The sequence below is a fragment of the Rattus norvegicus genome, chromosome 5 (assembly GCF_036323735.1).
Source record: "Rattus norvegicus strain BN/NHsdMcwi chromosome 5, GRCr8, whole genome shotgun sequence".
NCBI lineage: Eukaryota > Metazoa > Chordata > Mammalia > Rodentia > Muridae > Rattus > Rattus norvegicus.
This window is the reverse complement of record NC_086023.1, coordinates 68,472,774-68,495,675: the sequence shown is the minus strand read 5'-3', so window position 1 is coordinate 68,495,675 and position 22,902 is coordinate 68,472,774. Positions and strand designations below refer to the sequence as shown.

Sequence of the window (22,902 nt, the reverse complement as noted above, 5' to 3'; positions counted from 1 at the left end):
TCCGTGCATGGAATTTCTGTAGAATCGCAGAGTCAGAAACATGTGGGGCAAACTCAAGACAACAGCTCATACATCATGATGGTTCCTACCTACAGCATCCTATGGGGTAGCTGAGAGATGGGGTAAGTTCTTTGTCCAAAGCTAGGCTTCCTTTTAGATTTCAGTTTATTTAAGTGATCCAAAAGCCTGTGTGGATTATGAAACTTTTAGTCGCTAGGACTACTCCAGTTACCCCAGCAAAGTGGACATTCCATTTTCCCTGGCTGTGGAGTTGGGTAGACAGAAAGTGGGATGTTTTCTCTCTCTTCTTATGCTGTCTCTGAATCCTACACAATTCTAGTTTCCCGTACTGGTTTCCAGTGTTCCAGGGTCTCTCACCTCACAAAGTAGCTATCTATCTGTCACTGTGTGCTTTCTTCTGGAATATGCTTTAAATAGCCCCAATGTAACATACAGCTGTCATTCAAATCCTAAAATTACTTAAAAAATTATGAGTTCTAAATTGACATTGCTATTGTAAATGAAAGACGTGGGGATAAGCTCTTCTTCCTAAAAACTGAAGAGATAAGAAATCTGTAACTCTGAAAAGCTAAGGCAAATATTCAGCACCATGTGTTATTTATCTTCTGTTTCAAGAAAGCAATTTCTACAGTATAATGAGCTGGTCTGTTTTAAAAATATCCACATGTTTGTCATTGTTGTAAGCTCTAATCACATGAAGTTATGACAAAGGGTAGCTACCTAAAAACATGACGGTTCATCAGCTAAAACACAAACACTGAATATTTTCATAAATAAAAGTCCCAAAACTAACAAATATACCTCCCCCTTCCCAAACATCCAATAGCATGAACTGGGAACAGATTGTTTTATTTCACTGAGAATACCTGCTTTGCTCTTTCCTTATAGGACAGATCCTGGGTGCTCATGCGCTCTGTGTCTCTCTGTATCTCTGTGTCTCTCTGTCTCTGTCTCTGTCTGTCTCTCTCCCTCCCTCTCTCCCTCTCTCCCATATCATCTCCCTGTTTCACCCTGTTGTCTTTCCTCTTTTTGCCCTGCCAGCCCCTCCTGTTTTATCCTGCTGTTGCCTCCCGTATTCACCCCACCAGTCTCTAAATAGCTGCTTTTTAGTCCTGCTAGACAAGGGGGGAAAAAGCCAGAGGCCATGACAATTTTAAATAAAGTAGATGGAGAATGTGGCTACAGAAAAATCCAGGAAGTATGTCCAGGTATAAATGATGCAGACAGACATGTTTCTATGATGAACTGAAAACAGAGACATCAAAGCCTAAAGACTCAGAGGACTCCCACAATTCCCTAAATCTCTTCCTTCTATTTCTGTTTGTAGGTTTTTAACTATAGAGCATAGTTGGTGATCTATTCCCCTTTCCAGCTTCAGATCAGTGTCGCAAAGGCTGGACAGTCACCAGTCCTGTGGTGACTAAGAGACACAGGACTGATGGTCCTGTCCTGGCATGATGCATTTTCTAAGCATTTTATTAAGTACTGTCACCATAATTTAAGTAGTTCCTTGAACACCCGTGTTATTATCCTTATAGAAAGCTTTAAATTATTCTCTATCAACTGCTTCAAAAAACTACAGATATTCCGATAGTACTTTTGTGACTATGACAAATTTTTCTTTTATGATATGGACCCCAGACTCAAAAACTTTTAGTCATCATTCATGACACACAACACCCACAATTTGTAGTCATCATTGATCCAACATCATCCCTCTATTCTCTAAATTTAGGTACATTTATTGAGTAATTGGTCACTAATATTATTGATATAATTTCCATTAAAAAACCCTAACTTCCAGATCCTTGAGCACTTTAAACCTTTACAGTATCTTTTGCAGGGATCACTCTCTCTGGACTATGACAGACTTTTGCCCCCTCCCTGTCCCCTTTCCCACCCTGGCAGATTTTGCTATGAGATATCTTACATAGCAAAAATAGCCATCATTTTTGAACAGTTATTAAAACATACTTGTTTTCTTAAATGGTTAACAGAAGCAGTTAGCAACTAAGCATGGTACTTCCTCCCAGGGGATACTCCATTTTGGAAGGGGTTTTTGAAGGACACTAATACAAAAGGGGATGATTTGGCAGGAATTGGGCTAGTGGGTGGCCAAGGATGATGCGAACTATCCTACAGTAAGTTGGCAATTCTGCTCTACTCCTATATAAAAAAGGGACATCTGATTGTAACAGTGACTTTTAAATTGTCATCTTGATACAATATACAGTCACTTGGGAAGAGAATCTCAATGAGGACTTGTCTCCATCAGGTTGGATTATGGCCACCTTGGAAGGGGACTGACTCTACTGTTTGCATCAAGAGAGGAAGACACAGCCTGAAAAGTGGGTGGTAGCACTCTTGGTTTGGTGCCCAAGCCTATAGAAGTGTAGAGAGATCTAGCTGACCTCTAAGCATGTGTGCACTTGTTTCTCTCTTTCATTGACTGTACATGTGATACAGTAGCTGCTTCAAGTGTTTGCTGCCTTGACTTTCTCACAATAACAGTCAAGAACCCGAGATGGGGAGCTTTGCGACGGTGCTTTTACCCAAGGTATTTTATAACAGTAACAGAAATAAAACCATGTCATGCTAGTTGTGCTACTAGAGCATTGGCTTAACAAGCCAGCCATGTTGTGGGTGAGAAACATAGCTTTATACTAGTTGAGCTCCCTGAAGTGGTATGACTTTTATACTGGCTAACCTGGAAAGAGAAAGGTGTTCTCTGCTCAGTCAGTCTTATTCAAGCCCAATCTGCAAACACTTCTGCTGGGTAGAGTCCTCAGAAAAGGAGTCTCATCTGACTTTCTATCTTTTATTCTAAAAACTGGGAAGCCTATAGAATTCTGGGTTAGGAGTTTCATCAGGTTCATAACAGTCTAAATCACTGAGGACGGTATTTAAAGGAGAATATTCATTTCTTGCACAGGGATGAGCAACCAAAATCTACACCCACCCTCCATGACTTTCTGAGTGGTGAGCAGGGACTGCACCCAAGCAGAGCTGACCACAGCTCCAAGTTTTAACACTAGGCTTCCTCCTTCAGTCTTGAAAAACATTCACAGTCCAGAAAGTGCACACATTTCTAGTAGGGAGTTCCACAAATTTTAGCCTCATGAGATCAAGAATTGATTAGATTATTTTTATTTCTTTCCTTTCTTTTAAAACCTCTATTATCAACCCGGATCCTGTCTTCATGTTCTCTTCAAGTTTTCTCTGAGTTGCAGAGTCATCCCCATTTATTTATAAGCATTGCTTGTGACATTTTTCCCTTTCGCAGTGTAGATAGATTCATGGTCCAGAAACAAAGCTGAATGCCATGACACGGTGACCTAGTTTTAGGCTTCTTGGGCAAGTTAATTTTCTGCAGACAGCACGTGAAACTAGCTTTGTTTCATGGCCACCCTGCTCATTGGGATTTCCTCTGTATTGGTGGTTTTGTCTGTCTATGAAATCGGTATCAACACTAGACAATTCATGTTGACTGATAGCATCCTCCTTCCATTGAAATTTGCATGTATGTTGGCACAAATGCTCTCCTTTATTAATTTTTCCCTGTAGCATGTTTTCTAAAAAACACATTTTAGTTATTTATGCTGTTTAATGCCTGCCTTTTCAAATTAGAATAGAAAATCAACTAGAGCAAATTTTATTCATCTTTGTTGACAAAAAAGTATCCCTCCCCTCAACACTCTCAGAACCTAGCAGAAAGTAGGTTCTCAAATAAATTACTACCTGAAGGTTCTCAATAAATTATTAGTTGAAGGTTGAGCGAACATGACTAACTCCCCCCACGTTTAAATGATAAATAGTGTAAGTAGAAATAAAATGATTCAATGAAATCTCTTTCCAGAATATGTACATTTAAATGACTTTCAAAATTGAGACCAATTTTCTAGTTCTCAAAAGGCTGAAATTAAGCATGTCTCTGAATATCAATCCTTACACCCATAAAACACAGTGACCTTTGAAAGTGCATTGAAAATATTCATGCTTCATTCAGATCACAGTTAATTTATTAATTAGGGCTGCATTCATTAACTGTTTACCATGGCACTTTCCATTCTGCCCTGTGCTCTTAATCCTTGGACTTGACCTAAAGTGCAAAAAAAACTTGTGTAGCGTTTAATTACATTTTGATTAGAAGTAATAATAGAACAGTTCTGTGGTCACCGATGAAAAGCCGTAATAAATGGTTTCTGAATGGTAGGCTATTTTAGGTGCTAACAGAGAGTCTACGGTTGGCATGTGTGTTGCATTTTTCCAGTAACGCCATAGAAAAGCTATTTAGGAAGAGAAAGTTAATTTAGTCTTTGAAAAGGCAGCCTCAAGCCTTGCTAATTCTGCTTTCTACTAATTACTTCTCGGTGCTGAGCCAAAAAGTAATCATTTAAGAAATGATTTTCACAATAGTTTCTGCCCCCCCCCGGAAGTATGTTTATCTCCTTATATTTGGGGGGAAAGTATGGCTTCCTTACTTAAGTCTTTGCTGCTGGACAGGATGCCAAGGTTTCATCTCACGAGAACCTAAGGCTGTAGATTGTTTTCCTGTAACGTGATGGAGTGAGAAGGGAAGGGCATGGAGAGCAGAAAGTGAGAGACGTCACACATCTTTGGTTTAAATACTCTTAAATCTTTAGTTCTCTTTCGTTTTTAAAGTCAAGCACACTCATAATGAAATGACTCAAGATTACAGAACAGTAGATGTCAAACAACTCACTTACTATCTTACATTCTGAAGTAACAATGGGCAACTTTCATTTTAATCCATTCTTTATTTTTTCCTTTATTTTTGCAATTATAACATAATTGTATCATTTCTTTCTTTTTTATCCACACTCCAAACCCTCCCGCGTACCTTCCTTGCTTTCTTTCAAATGCATGATCTCTTTTTCATTAATTGCCATCCCCTTTCATTTTAAGGGCACATAAACATGAGTTGTATACTGTATCTTTTTGTAAATTTGAGACAGGGTCTTACTATGTAGCCCAGGCTGGACTTGAACTCTCAATGTTCACACCTCGTCCACACCTGTACTCCTCTCTCAGAGCTAGAATCCCAGGTGTTTGCTCTCCTACCATGACAGATTCATTTCTATATTTAGAAATAAAAACCATTTTAATATTCATTTACATCATTTAATGTTCATTATATCATGCATAGTTTCCCTTCATTAAACACATTTATTGGCATTTTGAGGTTATAATGGAAGCGAAAGCGCTGTTGTATTTTTTAAGTGTGTGTGTGTGTGTGTGTGTGTGTGTGTGTGTGTGTGTGTGAGTGAGTGAAGATGCTTGTGAGAGCCAGAGGTGTTGGATCCCCCTAGAGCTGCAGTGAGAGTGAACCACCTGACTGCCTGCTGGAGACCACGCTTGGCGCCTTTGCAAGGCCCCTTCTTCCTCTTAGTTGCAGAGCCATTTTCCCAGCCCCATTGCTATCACCTTGGTATTTTAACTTATATTCTGGAAAATTCATTTAATCCATACAGTTAATCTACATCTCTTCTTTCTTAGGATTCATGATTTGACATGAAATGTGGGGTTTGAAAGGACATTTATGTCTAAGGCTTTTGTGGACAGGATATCTCCACATACTCCTACCAGACAGAACACTGTTGTTCTGATACTCTTGGTATGACGCATATTTCTGTAAAATAACTTGTTAATCCACTGGATTTTTCTTGTAACACAAAGCTGATTGCATTTGCTAGGAAATACTATTTAAAATGGCTTAAGAAACAATTACATAAACTGCAAGGGGAAATCATGCCATTTAGGCTTAATTAGAATAGTCATTTAAGACAGTTGTCATTTCCCCATGCCAATTGCAGTGTGTGTGCTGGTGACTGCTGGCGTAGAAAGACGACCATTAAGCTCTTTACAGTAACGTTTCTAATAGAGTTTGGCTATTACCTTACTTTACTTTATTTTTTGTTGAAGAAAATATTTCCGTTTAAATGGTTTTTATTTCAGTGAATACATTTTCTCCCCATTATAAACAGAGTAATCTAGAGACTCAGAAATTAACCTTGTCTGGATAGGTAGGCCTCTTTACTCTCTTCTTTGGGACACTGCTGTGTAAAAAGTCAGAAGGAACTTGCACATCTCTTTCCCAAATTGCCTTGTGTGCTTTAAAGTTCTAGAACCAAACTGGATTGGTAATCAGGGTCATTTAAAAAAAAAAAGGAGGGAAATGAAGACGTGAGAATCAGCCTTTGTGAAACTAGTTTTAGAAAAATGTATTAATTAACAAAACCCATCTTTGCTCTTCATTTATCAAAAACAAACAAAAATAAAAAACAATCCCTCCCCAAAACAACAACAGCAGTGAAAACAAAAACAATCAAAAGACAAAATTAAAAAAAGACGTCCCAAGCCCTACATTTATTCAAAGTCTATGTTTGAGGCATGTTGCTTGCGATATGCTGTTCACGTAAAGTCCCCACTCTTCAAGGATCAGCAGCTGTTAGGAGCAAAAGACTTAAGCTACAATACTAGTATGTTAAGCACTTATAAAAGATGAAAAGACAGGTTCAGTGGGGGGTCTGTTAGACCTGTTTGGATAGGTAATGTTTAAACAGATTCTGATGGCTGTGGCCAGGCGCTATGGTAAAAGGGTACTCTAGACAGTAGGAAGACAACATGAACAGCGACTAACATGGGAGTCTATAGTCTTTCTGAGGGCCAGTAAAGCAATTCAGCATGGGACATGAGGCTGGAAACAGATGAGGTCTCAAATCACTAAGGGCTCTGTAGGCTATGCAAAGAACATGAGAAAATGGTTCAGAGCAATGGCTCAGCATGTAGGAGTGCTTGGAACGTAAGCATGAACACTTGAATTTGACTCCCCAGAACCCATGTAAGAAACTGGGTGTGGCCACGTGTGCCTGTAACCCCAGTGCCATAGCGGGTGAAGACAGGAGGATCATTGGGCCTTTCAGGCTGTCAGTCTGGTTCCAGGTTCAGACAACCCAGTCACAAGGGAGTACGGTGGAAAGTCATAGAGAACCACATCCTACATCCTTCTTCAGTTACCAGACATGTACAGGTATATGGATACACACATGAATGTGTATATATACCAAACACACATGCCTTCATTATTCTTTATCACGAACAATAAACTAAACATTCCATTTCCAAGTTTGAAAAAGGTATTGTTTTCAAGAATCTGATAGATTTGACATCTCATATTTTCTTAAATTTCCTGAATAACAAATCTACAAGTCGGGAGAACTTTGCCAGAAAATTTGATTACCTCCTTTTATTGATGTTACCATTTGTCCCCCAACCCTTACCTGACCCTTACTCTTCGGTATATGTCAACACCCAATCAGTGTTATATGTCCAGAGATCATCCCAGAGAAATGTCATGCAGGGAAAAATTGGTTGGAATCATTCTCCATAACATTTAGTAAACACCACCTACCTAAAAGATCAAATATTTGACTCTTACATCAATTTAATAAATCACATCTTACTTCAAGGATCAAATATTTGACATGGCACCAGGATTAGGCTTACCTTTACCCTCAGTGGGACATCCCCAAAGAGCCCTTGCTTTTAACACTGGCTCTGCTGTATCTTGGTTTATTTGCTCAAGCATATCCACTGAGTTTAGTAAGCTTCACCTATCCTTGGGAGCACAGCTCCTTGTAGAACTTACCAATGAACCTGACGATCCTTCGGAGTAAGGGGCTCAGGTAGCAGCAGTCCCCCGTCAGGATCATTTTCTCCTCAGCAATCAGGGACTCCCTTGTTGACTTTATGAAATACATAGATATTTCACCAATGAAAATCTGGGGAAGGAATGTTGAAGACATGTCAAGTGGGAGAACTGTTTGATTAAAGATAGAGCAAGTGTACACAAAATAACTTCTAAGGAATTACAGTCCTTTTAAAAATATCATGTTAGTTGGGGAGATGGTGCGTTATCTTGTATTTATTTAATTCTTCAAAAGAATAGGAGAAACCAATGTTTGATCAATATGATACAACTCAGGGTAAAATATTAAACTCTAAGGTAATAAAAAATACAAATTGAAATAATAGTGTCTAGAGGAGTTTATGATAAAGTTTGTGACAGGATTCATTTTTTTTTAAAACTCAGGTTGGAAGTCGCAATGATGAAGAATGATTCCAATAGCTAATGATCCAAGAAAGCACACCTTTACATCTCCAAATATGTTATTATTTTCATGCCAATACTTATTTGATGATTTTTGCCTGAGGTGTGTTTCTCCTACACTGAAGTTGTTTGGTTGTGACTTAAATACCAAGTGCATGGCACTTCAGCATGTTGACATGCCCAGAAGATTTGTAGCCTAGGTATAAATACACTTTCCTTCCTGGAGAGCCGAGAAGGTTCTCTAAAGCAGACAAGTAGCACATGGGGGCACTGAATCCAGGTCAACAAGACTCAAACCCTACACTTCCCAACGTGCTATACATAGTTGTGATTTTCCTCATCCTATTTCCAATTAATCATCAGAAGATCATGATTTAAAAATGTCTTTCTGTGTCTTCATCTAATTTTATCAATGTTTTAAGAAACTCCATGTTTCAGATTCTCTAATTTTTGATGTACTTATGTGTATGGATGTTTTGCCTGGATATGTATGTGTACCACAAGTTTGTCTAGTATCTGGGGAGGCCAAAAGAGGGCATTGGATTGCCTGTTACTGGAGTTTGAGATGGCAGTGAGCCAACATGTATGTGCTGGTAATGAAATCCAGGTCCTCTGCAAGAGCAACAAGTGCTCTAAGGACTGAGCCATCTCTCCAGCTTCCCCCTACTTTGTATACTTGTAATTAGAGAGTATCTGCAGAAAAATAGTATCGAAGAACATACGTGGGTAATAGAAATCAAAATCTAAAATTTCAAAGCTATCTATGTCTCGTTCCTTCTGTTTAGTGGCAGGGTCACTGACTGTCTTAGTAAGTTGGCCATATACAGCCAAATTGTTTCTGAAGTATCTCTAGAGTGTGGCACATGAGTCTATTTCTACTAGTCTTCAAAATTTCCTACTGTAACATCACAAGAATCCCTCAGTAGTTAAAGAATCATATACTTGGCCCATTTGTCTATTGGTGTTTTCAGTACTAGTAAGCAATTCAAATGTTTACTATTCTATACAAGTGCAGTGGTTTAGAGGAGGAACTCTGAAGCCAGCTGACCTTGATAACCTTGGGCATACTATTTGACCTTTAAATTTTTCTCTCTTTGATTTTTTGAGATTATAATATAATTATATCACTTCCTCAAATTTCCCCTTTCCTCCCTCCAAATACTGATTCTCATGTTAGGGAATGCTTTCGTGCACTGGGTATCCAGATGCCTACTACTGTGCACAGAGATCTGGGTGCTGTCTGGATTTTTAAAATTGTCATCATTATGAAGCATTTCCTGACTCAACATTCTGTAAAACTTTGTTCTCCATTACCTCTGACTGGTTAATGAAGAGCTTATTCAGCCAATAGCTGGGCAAGTGAGAGGAGGCTGGACTGCCAGGCACAATGAGGGGGTTTCTGGTAGGGGCAGAAGAGAGGAGATTTGCCTTGAGAGATTCACCATGAGGCATTTGTCATGAGCAGGTCACCAGGGAGTTGCCATGAGGACAGAGAAGAAGAAGGAGGCCAAGCAGAGACCAAAATGGCAGTAATAGTGGTTGAAAAGTAGTCTGGGAAGTAGGCCAAGCCAGCAGTCGGTATATATATATATATATATATATATATATATATATATATATATATATATATATATATATATATATATATATGTGTGTGTGTGTGTGTGTGTGTGTGTGTGTGTATTATATAAGTATATAAGTACATATATTTAGTTTTATATATAGTTAAGGCAACAATATATATGTGTAGCTATGCATTGTATATGTATACATGTGTATGGGTGCATATTCATATATAAATTGTTTAGAACACTGAATCTTCTTAAGCACTATAGAAATAAGTGAAGTTGTTTAATAACCATCGATAGCATTCTCACTGTAGTCATCATTACTGCAGTTACTGTTTTATCACGAAGTACTTATCTAAGCCACTGGAGAGGCAGATTCCAGGATGAGCATCGTCTACTGAGGAAGTAGTTAAAAACAGAACCCAAGATGGGAGAAGGGATTTCCCTCCTCTAGAAAACCCAGATGTGCACCAATCTTATCCTATGTAAAAGGTACCTCCTAGCTGGGAGACTCAACCAATTCTTATCATCTACAACATGTTTCTCATCAATGTATAAATCAAATATCTATAACATATATATGCATAATCCTAATGAGAGAAAACCCATGAACTATGTCTTCCGAGTCTGGCTTATTTTGGTTAAAATAATGATCACTAGTTGTATTCCTCAAGCCTGATGACCAGAGTTCAGTCCCTGAGACCTACATGAGCTCAGGAGGGAATTGATTCTTGTACATTGTCTTCTGACTTTCACATGTAGGTATTGTAACATGCTCATGTGTACATGCATGCAATAAATAGATGGAATTTAAAAATTCAGAGTGTGAAAATTGATACAAAAATAATCTCAGAAGCCAGCACTCGCAAAGGAGGTATGGAACATAAAAGAGGAAAAAAATGGAGCAAGAGTATATAGAGTATTTTATGCTCAATAAACATTAATTAAGGAAAAACAAAATGTAGATTGAATATGTATATCCAAATGCTGGCATTGCCTGGAATATACTAAACACATAAGTACTAAAATAAGGAAGGTTGAGAGAAGAAGGGGTCAGAGGGTCATTTTATAGTCAAAATGGAGTGATATATTCTTGACTTATTGCAAAATTTTGATGGAGCCATCTGGTTCCTTTCATAGTGCAAGGGCAGTCAACTTCCTAAACGCATGAGCCATCCATAGCTCTCCACTCACTAGTCATCTATTCTTGTAGGGGATGATTCTGCTTTACGATGCAAGATTGTGAAGTTAAAGGATGGCTTTGCTTTCTGCCAAGCTTGCAGCCTAACATCGAAGGCATTTTGCTCATGATGGCAGATTTAGGGCTCTGGCTTTGGCAGTGCCTTGGCCCCTCCATCTGTACTTCTGCTGGACCATTCTGTCTTAATCCATCATCTGTACAAAGAGCAGCTGGAGCATGTGGGAGTCTCCTTGTGTTCGGTTTTGGCTGCCTTACTTATGTAGGCCTCCCTGATTGTTGGCTAGCAAACTCCATATCAATCATGGCAAATTAGAGTGTGCTCCAGCAAGAAATGGTCAAGACCAAAGTAGCCCAGGCAACAATGACTTGTAGATAAATTCCATTAGTGCATTGTCATTTCCCAGATATGCTAGCTGCAACCCTAAGTGAAGTGTAACATTTTACACAGTCTTAAGCACGCTTTTAGTCAGGAGGGCAAATGCTATACTCAGTTAGTCAGTTTTCACATACAAAAACTCAAGTGCAAATATGCAAACTGTACTGAGACACAGTGATTTTTTTGTGTGTATGCTGTTTTGCTGAACTTATTCGTAAAATTCAAACTATTTTAAAAGATAAAATTATATGCATTTTATCACGTTTGGCATGATGCTTTAAAGTGCATTTCTTTTTTTTTTCTTTTTTTTTTTATTAACTTGAGTATTTCTTATATACATTTCGAGTGTTATTCCCTTTCCCGGTTTCCGGGCAAACATCCCCCTCCCCCCTCCCCTTCCTTATGGGTGTTTTTCTATGGTAGACTCTCTGACTCTAGGTAATTAACACGTACCTTACCGAACACAGTCATCACTTCGGGAATGTGAGTATTTAACATTCACTCAGCATTCTTTTTAAAGATTACAATATCTTGGTAGTAATATTGTACACTGTTATAGGTTTATTTTATATACACAGTTAACTGAAATTTCTAATCCTTTGAACAATATCTGCTTAAGCCTTCTCCCAACCTAACCACCTGTGACGGTTTGTATATCTTTGACCCAGAGAGTGGCACTATTAGAGTGTGTGGCCTTGTTGGAGAAGGTGTGGCCTTGTTAGAGTAGTGTGTCACTGTGGGAGTTGGCTTTAATACCTTAGTCTTAACTCCCTGGAAGGTAATCTTCCACTAGCAGCCTTCAGATGAAGATGTAGAACTCTCAGCTCCTGCACCATGCCTGCCTGGTGCTGCCATGTCCCACCTTGATGATGGACCAAACCTCTGAATCTGTTGACCAGTGCCAATTAAATGTTGTCCTTTATAGGACTTGCCTTGGTCATGGTGTTTGTTCATAGCAGTAAAACCCTAAGACACTACCCAAGTCCCCACCAGTCATCATTCTACTCTCTGTTTTGGTGAAGTCAACTTTAGAGTCCACATATGAGTGACGTCATGTAGCATTTATTTCTGTGTCTAATTTATGCCACATATAATGGTCTGAGGGCTTATCCATATCACGATTGACTTCCTAAGTGTTTATAGTTGACACCACGTTTATTTATGCATTTATCTGTCGATGGACATTTGGAATGATTTGACAAGCTGGCTAGTATAAGGGAGGCTTCGATAGATGTGTGAGTGCAGATTTCCTCAATGTATTTACTTCATTTCCTTTGGGACAACCATGGCAGTTCCATGGAATTCATTTTCAAGGAATGTCCATAGTGTTTCTCCATACTAACCCTTGTTATAAGGTGTCCTGTTCTTCACATCTTTATTTTCTCCTTTTGGAAGCCTCATTCTAATAGGGGTTGAGGCATTATCACATTACTGCTATAATTTGTATTTCCATGGTGAGTAATGATGCTGAAAACTTTGTATTATTTTATTAAGATCATCTCATAATGTTTAATCAAAGAGCTATTGAGTTCTTTACGTATTTTAGATGTGAACTTGCCACGTGTATAGTTGTATATATTTTCTTCCATTTTGTGTATGTTTTTTTCCTATACAATTGTTTCCTTTCTTAGGCATAAGGAATTTAGTTTGTAATTCTCTCTCTATTTATTTCTTTCATTGACTTGCTTCTGGGGTCATACCTAAGAAATCATCAACAAGTCCTTTGTCAACATTTTCCTTTGTTTTCTTCTAGCAGTTTCATAGTTATAGGGTTTACATTAAGTCTTGAATTTGTTTTGAGTGTATTACTCAATAAAGTATGAGCTTAGAGTCTAATTTTATTGTTCTTCAGATAGATTTTAAGTTTACCCAACACCATTTACCTGTATGTACATCTATGCACTATGTCCATGCAGAATCTTTGGAAGTCAGAAAGGGTGTCAGGTACCCTGAAACTATGGTTACACATAATTGTGAGTCACTGTGTGGCTCCTGGGAATTGAAAGTGGGACCTCTGGAAGAGTAGCAAGTGCCTTTAACCTTTGAGTCATCTCTTCAACATTTCATCTATTTTGAAGTAACCTACTGAATCCAATTCATGATATCCATGTGGGCATGGGTGAAGGGCCATCTACTGGAGCATAGTCAACCTCATAAAATTCTTGCAAGTATTTTGCCCTCTACAATTTCTTGTACTATTTTGAATAGCCTGCTTTCCCAGCAGGCATCAACTACCAACAGCTCCTCAGCTAGGGCTGGGCCGTCATGAACTTTTCTTCCATCCATGCTGGACTGTTGACTCGTTTGACTTTGTGCAGTAAACCAAAGCTGCTGTGAGTTCATGAATAGTCAGTGGTCATGTCCAGAAGACACTGTTCTGATCTTCTTAATGTTATTATTATTTAAAATCCTGTAGCTATTGTACATAGCTTTCTTGATTCATTTTTCAGAGAGCCTTTGGTCAGTGTATATGAATGCTACTGATTTCCGTATACTAACTATACATACCTTAGCTTACTGAATTGGCTCAGTGTCACAAATTTGGGTGGCATCATTTGGTTCTTTGGAATAGAAGACCATGTGTTCTGCAACATAATTTCTGCATTTACAGTTTGCACACCTTTTAATTCTGTTTGTTATCTACTCTAGTTCGGACTATGCTAAGTAGAAGTGAAGAGACCTGACATCTCCCTGTCCAGCATGAATATGTTATATACTATTTTAATATATAATATTAATACATTAATATTATATATTATTTATTCAGGCAACTCACTGGGAGTGAGTTCAATGAAATATTATTGAATATTGTTAAACACTGTTATCTCTTAAAACAATCACATGATTTTTTCTTCCATTCTATTAATACGAGGTATTATGTGTACAGATTTGCATATGTTGAACCATCCTTATATTCTTGGGATGAATTTGCTTCAACTCTGGCATAACCATTTTAAAACTAAAAAAAAAAATAAAAGTGTAATTATGTAATTTTCCTTTTCCTTTTCTTCTCTCCAATCCCTTTCAGGTCCCTACATTTTTATTAATTGCTTAAATTCTTTGCCCAGTTTTCTTTGATTTTACACACACACACACACACACACACACACAAACACACACACATATAGACACACATACACACACTACATTTATATATGTATACATACATATGCATATATGTGTATATATACATTATAAATATATAAACAGAATTTGCTGTGACCATTTGGTATTGTGATTTTGGGACTGACATTTGGAAGTAAATAACCAATTACAAGGCTCATCCTCTATCTCTTATTAGTTCTTTCTTTATGGGTGGAGCTTTCTGTGGTGACACTTTCCTCTTCCATGCTAGCAAGTCTTTTGGTACTGTCCTTGATAGTTGAGATATTCTGGATGGAGCTTCCCTGTCTTTTCTAGAGGACACAATCCCACAGCAACTATCCAGCACCTCTGATTCTGACAGTTTTTCTCTCCTTACTTCTAGGATGTCCCTAGAGGGACATTAGCTGTAGGAGTTGTGTTGTAGATTGGGTATCCCATGTTCAACTTCTCTCTGAATTTTAATCAGTTGTGGCTTTCTCTAATTGTCACTGCCCATAGCAAAGAGAAGATGTTTGATGGGGACTTGAAAGCTACATTTATCTGTAGGCATAAGAATAAGTTTAATTGGGAGTCACTGTAGAGACCTAGTGCAGATAGCATAAATACTTTGAATCTACGAGAGTGACCCTAGCACAGTCTCTCAGTAATGGAGATATGGGGCTGAACTAGCCATCTTCTATAACCAATCAAAGCTCTTAGCATAGAGACTGGGACATCAACCCACCCAGAAAACCTTTGACCTGTTATCTGTCCTTCCTGCAAGATATACTGGTGTAATAGTGGTGCAGAACTTGTTGGAGTTGCCAACGAAGGACTGGTCCAACTTGAGGCTCAGGCTACAAGAAGGATCCCATGCTTGACACTGCCTGGATGGTCAGGAACCAGAAGCAGGATAGTCCAGAGACCCAGGATAGAATGAAACAAGACTGGCAAAAAAAAAAGTCGATGATTTCTAATGATATTTTGCTATACTCATAGATCAGTGCCTAGTCCAATTGTCATCAGAGGGGCATTATCCATCAACTGATGTGAGCAGATGCAGAGACCCACAGCCAAACACTAGGGGGAACCAGGAAAACCCCACAGAAGAGGAAGAGTAAGAATTATAGGAACCAGAGGAGTCAAGAATACCACTAATCAGGGTTCATAGAGGCTGAAGTGACAAATATGGACCCCCATATTCATCTGAGCTAGGTCCTCTGTATATACATTATAATTGCATAATTGGTTTTCTTGGGGGACTCCCAACAGTGGGAATGGAGAACATCTCTGACTCTTTTGCCTATACTTGTGACCCCTTTTCTCCCTACTGGGTTACATCGTTCAACCCTGATATGAGGGTTTGTGTAAACTCTTATTGTATCTTGTTAGGCCATATTTGGTGGATATTCCTGGGAGGACTGATCTGTTTTTTGAAGGGAAACAGGAGGAGGGGATATGGGGAAGAGAGGAGATGGGGTTGGGACTGGGAGGAGTGGAGGAAGTGGAAAATTCAGTTTGAATGTACTGTGTGACCCAACCATTGAACCGAGAACAGGGCCCTCAATGGAAGAGTTAGAGGAAGGATTGAAAGAGCTGAAGGGGTTTGGAACCCCATAAGAACAGTTGGTTGCAATACCAACCAACCAGAGCTTCCAGGGACTAAACCACCACCCAAAGACTACACATGGATGACCTATGGCTCCAGCTGCATATGTAGCAGAGGATGGCCATGTTGGGCACCAATGGAAGGAGAAGCCCTTGGTCCTGCCAAGGCTGGACCCCCAGTGTAGGGGAATGTCAGGGTGGGGAGACAGGAAGAGGAGGGTGGATGGATGGGGGAACACCCTCATAGAAGGGGGAGGGGGGACGGGACAGGGGTTCATGGATGGCAAACCAGGAAAGGGGACATTTTAAATGTAAATAAATAAATAAATAAATAAATAAATAAATATAAAATAAAAATCTAAAGATAAAAATTATCAACAAAGTGTAGTATATCCATAAATTGGATTGCTACCTTGCAATAAAATCAATCGTTGATTAAAAAAAGGAAGAAAAATTAGAAAAAAAGGTTAAGTTTTAAAATCCAACTAAGGTTTGGGGATTTAGCTCAGTGGTAGAGCACTTGCCTAGCAAGCACAAGGCCCTGGGTTCGATCCCCAGCTCCGGAAAAAAAAATAAATAAAATCCAACTAGGGATTATATTGTTCTCCTAAAGCAGTATTACTAGGATTTTCCCGAAAACTCATGGCTTCATTTGCTCTGGGTCGTTGTCTACATCTCTAGTACCAGGATGGTTTTCCTTGTGTCGAGTTGGACTCAAGTCCAATTAGAAAGCTGTTGGTTACTGCCAATATCTGGAAACCACTTTTGCACCTGTAGGGATATCTTACCATTCTGGTTATTATTGTGGTTCATAGATGTCACAGTTAGTAGGAGTACTGGTTGATTCTCTTACTTGGCAACATGCTCAGAACCTTCTGGAACTTTGAAAGCAGACCTCAGGAAGGAGACTTTCAGGCTAGATCAAGCTCCTTTTCATTAGTTGTCTATTTCTATTTTCTATTTTCTCATGACTCCAGTTTGGTTTGTTATTTTTTAACAAATGTACACATTTCTTTTAGATTATGTCATTTGTTGGCTACAGCTGTTCATAATATCTTCTAATTTTCCATGGTCTTTCTGCTGTATTTTTAGCATCTCCTTTTTATTTTTTTTTATTTATTTTTTGACTTTTGGAATCCTCTCTCTTTTCTCCTTTTTAAAAAAGGAGATAAAAGAATCCCATAAATCTTCTTTAATGATAACTATTAAGCTTTATAGATTTTTCCAATATCTCTTTCATTTATTCCCCTATAATAATACTTTATATGCATTTTCCTAATTTCTTGAGCCATAACATTATGTTTTATTTGATAGCTTATTTCTCTATTGACTACTGTATTATTGCTATAAAAATTCAATCTTTTAATGGTTCCATTCCATTGACTTTTGGTATATTGTTTTCTAGGATCTCTCTCTCTCTCTCTCTCTCTCTCTCTCTCTCTCTCTCTCTCTCTCTGTATGTGTGTGTGTGTGTGTGTGTGTGTGTGTGCCCATGTGCATGTGCCCGTGTGTGTGTGCCCGTGTTAGCATGTGTATGTGCACATGCAAGTGAAGGCTCATCCTCAAGTATTTCCCATAATCACTGTCTTTCTTACTTTTAAACAGTATTTTTCACTGAACCTGGACCTCAGAGGTTGGCTGGACTGGCTATCCAATGCCCTCTAGTAAGTCACCTGTGTGCCACACTACCAGCCGGGCTTGCAGATGCACAGTAAGTTTTGACACAGGTGCTGGTGATCCGAAGTTAGGTCGTCATTTCACCTCCCAAACAATCTCCACAGGCCTCAGAAAATTAAAAAAAAAGAATATATATGTATGTATATATATATATACATATATATATATACATACATACATATATATTCTCTTTACTGACCAATTTGTTGTTATGGAGTGTGTTGCAGTTTAGATGCACTTGTGAATTTTCAGATTTTGTAAATTTTCTGATTTTTCTCGTGAAGATTTATATAATGCTGCTCAGAAAAAAAAAACTGGGTATAATTTCAATCTTAAATTGTAAGAATGGTTTTGTGGACTAATAGGATCTATCCTAGACAATGTTCTGTGCATGCTACAGAATGTGTATCCCATTGCTATACAACAGAATCTCTTATATGTGCCCGTTAGGTCTATCTGGTCACAATTAAAGTTAGATATTTCCCTATTGGTCTTATTTCTGCAGTATCTGTCCACAGCAAGCGTTGGGCGCTAAGATAGCTTGCTATTTATACCACTGAATCCTCTTTCTTCAGATATTTTAATATTTGCTTCATGTCTTTAGGTACTCCTGTGTTCAGTGTTTGCAAATGTTTTATCCTCTTGCTGAATGAGCCCCTTTGCTATAGTATAATGATATCCTTTCTGTCTTACATATTGTAGTTTAAAGATCATTTTGTTCCAGTATGGCCATAAACATCTGTGTATCCAAAATTCAAAATCTGACACTCTCCAAAAGTTGAAGCTTTTAATAACATTGGTTCTCAAAAGACTTGGGAAGATTTCACACTTTTCAGATTACAGTTGGAAAGTATATGGAAATATTCCCCAGCCCTTAATTTTGGATACAATGTTTACCCTGGGCACCTTTTCCATTTTGATTTTTATCTGCATATAATGTTTTTTATCCTCTCACTTCCCACTACATTGTACTTCCTGTGAACTGGTCTCCCGAGTCCTTTTACTTTGGCTCATATGTAAAAATAATTAGGGCTGACCATTGGTATTAGATACTCAATTAAGGAGCTCCTCTCTGGGACAGAGTGGTTCTGCTCCTCTTATCCATCATCAGAATTGTTTGAGGCTCTTTATCTGGAGATGTGGCCTTGTGAGATTTCTCCTATTCACACTGGCATGTTAGCAGGTATTGTCATTCTGCAGGCCTTGTGTGGGCAGCCATATTGCTGGAATTTCATGGATGCAGTTTCCCTGTCATATATAGAAGACACTATCATGCAGCAGTCATCCTGGGCCTCTGGCTCTTACGATCTTTCTGCCTCCTCTACCGTAATATTCTCTGAGGTGTAGATGCACTCCACAGTTAACTGTTCTTTGCATTTGACTAGTTGTGGATTTCTGAGGTAGTTTCTGCCTGCCATGAACAAACCTTTTTTGATGAGGGGTGAGAATCACACTTATCTGTGGGTATAGGATAATTATTTAGAATGCACTTAGAGATCATACTAGTTTTGAAGAATGGCAGTAATAGGTTCTCTGGGCTCCATGGCCTTACCAGTTAAGGTAGGTTGGCTGTTAACACACTAGGCATGATTTCCCCATCGGGTAGGCCTTAAGTCCAATTAGATGGTGGTTGGTTATCTCCAAGACACAAGCACACCATTCCATATGGGCTACTGTTGGTTCATGGGTTTTACAGCTGGATATAACTCTAAACTTCTATTCTCCCGTGGCAGCTTGCATAGTGTTTTGGGTTACTCTGAGAGCTAATACTCAGTGTTCTGCCAGGAGGATTGCGTAGTTATGAGCATTCAAAACTTTTGTAGATTTTAAAAGTGACCTTGGAAACGAGGGAGAAAATACAGAGATGTTGCCAGCATTATGAGAGTATCCTTTATTCTGGACTTTCATCTTTCATGATGAATGCTCCTTACTACTCTAGATCTGCAGGGAGGTTCTGCGTCCTTTACTTGGGAAACTTTAGTTAGTTCAAGAACTGCTGACTTTTGCTTTATCATACGTAGATATGTCACAAAGAACAGACACAATCACTGTGGGCTTCCAGTGCCTTTTAACAGTTCAAGGAGGAAATGCTGTTTGCCTGATAGTGTTTTGAAAGGTATTGCCTTCTGATCTGATCCAAGAGCCACACCCACCTGCTTGGAGAGCTATCCTAGTTGAGACTACATGTGATATTGTAGAGAAGCAAACCATATGTTCCAAAAAACCCACATATTTCACTGACACCATTTGTTTTGCTGGACAAGAAAAAAAATGGAAACTTGGAATAATTTCACAAAAATCCTGTTCTTAATTAAAGAAAAAAAACCAAGGCTTCCTATAATGTCCAGGTAATTTAACTAGCCCATATTTTTAGGGGAAATTTGTTAAAAAACAAAACCAAACCGAAAATAATTCTAAAACAACAAAATGGTTGGTCTTCTTAACGTGTTACCAGTTAGCGGTCATTGCATGGCACACCTTCAAGCTGGGAATAGTTGGAAATAGTGTAATGTACAAGCAAACGAACAAATGAATAAACCCCACTAAAGGAAATCTACATTACTAATCGGTACTATGGGCAGAAATTGTGGCATTTAAAAAATTTGTTATTGGTTGTTTTGTTTCTTTACATTTCAAACGTTATACCCTTTCCTGGTTTCCCCTCTGAAAACCCCCATTCTATCCCTTCCCTCCTCCCTCCACGAGGGCGCTCCCTCACCCACCCACCAATCCTGTCTCACCACCCTAGTTACTGCTGGGGCATCAAGCCTTCACAGGACCAAAGGCTTCCCCTCCCATGGATGCTGGACAAGGCCATCCTCTGCTAAGTATGCAGCTGGAGCCATGGTGGTTTAGTCCCTGGGAGCTTTTGGGGGCGGGGGGCGGGGGGAGTCTGGTTGGTTGATGTTGTTCTTCCTATGGGGTTGCAAACCCCTTCAGCTCCTTCAGTCCTTCCCCTTGTGGATATTTCTTTTTAAGTTTTTTTTTTCTCAATTCAAAAAACTTAATTGAGTTGTCTGTATGTCTGCTCCCGAAGAGAGTGTAAATTGTAGAGTGAGTATAGTAGTGACAGTGGTAGAAGGACTTTTTATTTAAGAAGTCACATGCAGCCCAGAGGAAAAGGATGTGACTTAGAAAAATGGCAAAGAATCTCAACACAGGAGACTGTTGAGAGCCCGGAAGAGGCGAATTCTGAAGGAGCGCCAAGCCAACAATGTCTCCTTTACTTCGGCAGCTGTGGCCCTCGTCAGCCAGCCAACGGTCCACAGCAGTGACAGTCTGATCTGCAGCACAGTTTTACATTGGATGCACAGAGCTTGGACAAATGTACACATGAAGATTTGCAAATTCAGCTAAGCTGTGGCTTTCTATCAAAGTTGTACTTGGCTTTTCCTTCCTGAGAAAATTGCTGCTGAGGCGTGTGTGTGTGTGTGTGTGTGTGTGTGTGTGTGTGTGTGTGTGCGCGCACGCGCGCATGTGTGTGCAGGCTGTGAGCGATTTCAATTCTCTTGGGCAGGGAGTCAAATGTTCTGCTTCTTCAGTGTTAAATACTCCCCAGTCACTTCATTGTAAGGCCAGGAGAAAGGTTTAATAGCGATCTTCTCCTGGCTTGTGCCACTGGGACTGAGATAAAATAAGGGTAAATCAGATTCTCTGCCCAGTAAATCCTCTTATTCAAGCAGGCTCCCTGGCTCCCTTCCTTTGCCTCTGAGTCTGAGTTTATTAGGAAGGCCCAAGGCAGTCCTTAGTTATCCAAGCTTGTTTTGATAGTCAGAGCACACCCTGCAGGTTTCTTTGAAGTATGGGTTCCCACTGTGGGATAAACAGTTCTGGACACAACAAACTCTCCAAGCTTTGACTTTTCCTAAAGATCCGATACAGAGGTGGCGTTGGCCCCGTGCAGTTCATCCCAAGTGGCCTTGTCTCAATATGAGGTTGATATGCTTTGACAGAAACGCATAAAAGGGAAAACAGGGAGCTGACAGGTCAAATGGTACAGTCTGTACCCTCGTTCCTCCCCTGAGTAGATGCAGCTGTGAATGGGGTCATTAATGACCATATGTGGAGTCGCAGGAGTGTGACATTCAGTTCAGCCACTGTCATTATTTGCAGATGCACAGAAAGTCAAGGACAGTCCAGGTAGAGTTATTTATTTATTTATTTTTGAAATCCCGCTAGTTCCCTTGCATACCATTCAAAGAGGGTCCCGCCCTCATTATACTCCAGGGAGCACAGAAAATTCTTTGAAAAAGAAACAAGTAAGTCCTGTAGTTCCGTGGACACAGGCAAAGCCCAGAAATACAGAACTGGATCCAGAAAGGCAGCTCTGGAGTGTTGAAAATATAAAGTGGAAACTTTCATCAAAATCTTCCCTTCTTGTGTTCTCATGAAACCTGAGAACTAGCAGGGTCCTGGAAATCACCCAGCCTGATCTCCCTTAAAGTACAGAGATAAGAAAACGGAACCTGCAAGAATCTGAGCAGCTAGAAGTCACACAGTTATGGGAGCCCCCGTCTGAGGGAGATGACTGCTCTCTGAAGGCAGTGAAGCTGGCGGCTCCATGTGTGCTGAAGGACACACTAGCACTCAGAGACCCTGACGCCCACGCTGGCTGCTCTTGAACAAGTCATTTCTCACTGACGGCAGAAGTGAACACAGCTTCTCCCACTAGCTCAGGGGAGTTCTGGCTTGTGGCTGCTCACTGATTTTGAGATCCTGAGGGAAGATCTCTGATGACTGGTAGCACTGAGGATTAGACTGCTCTCTGCTATTAACACATCAGCTTTGCTCGTCCCTGGTTCTTAGCAATGGCCCTAACTTGAGAGGGAGAACAAAAATGGCGCCCAATGTGGAAATCACTGTTCATCTGTTTATAGAAAAATTGAGCCCCTAGGGCATTGTTTAACCGAACTGGGGTGCAGTGTCTCAATTGAAAGGTGAGGGAGTCTGTAGGCCTCGTTTTCTGTGTTCTTTGGAATACCCCTGTTCCAGCTCATTGCATTGCTATGTGGATCTCCCAGAAAACACCTGCAGAGCATACATCAATTATAAAATGGTTTCTTTCTTTTTAGGTATATGAAACTGTTTTTCATTATGAAATTTTCATACATTTATGTTGTCATCCCTTGGTTACATTGACCCTCTTTGCTCTCCTTACCCTGGACCAAATCGGTCCTCCTTCCAAATTGTTTTCCATATTTCCTCTTCTGCTTTTATGTACACTTAACACTCTGAA

General features: G+C 39.5%; 1 protein-coding gene, 1 non-coding gene and 1 pseudogene across 2 annotated transcripts in view; 1 reads left to right on the top strand and 2 right to left on the bottom strand.

Annotated features, from left to right (window-relative positions):
• The window catches only part of Plppr1 (phospholipid phosphatase related 1), a 287,822-nt gene that overhangs the window by 25,109 nt on the left and 239,811 nt on the right, over positions 1 to 22,902 (bottom strand). Inside the window, exon 4 of the mRNA NM_201271.3 lies at positions 7,691 to 7,823. Coding sequence (NP_958428.2) covers positions 7,691 to 7,823 — 133 coding nt within the window. The remainder of the gene's footprint in view (positions 1 to 7,690; positions 7,824 to 22,902) is intronic.
• LOC120103256 (small nucleolar RNA SNORD113/SNORD114 family) lies at positions 1,652 to 1,728 on the bottom strand (annotated as a pseudogene).
• Positions 16,481 to 16,555, top strand: Trnaa-agc32 (transfer RNA alanine (anticodon AGC) 32). Its single transcript has one exon. It is a non-coding gene; the product is annotated as a tRNA-Ala (tRNA).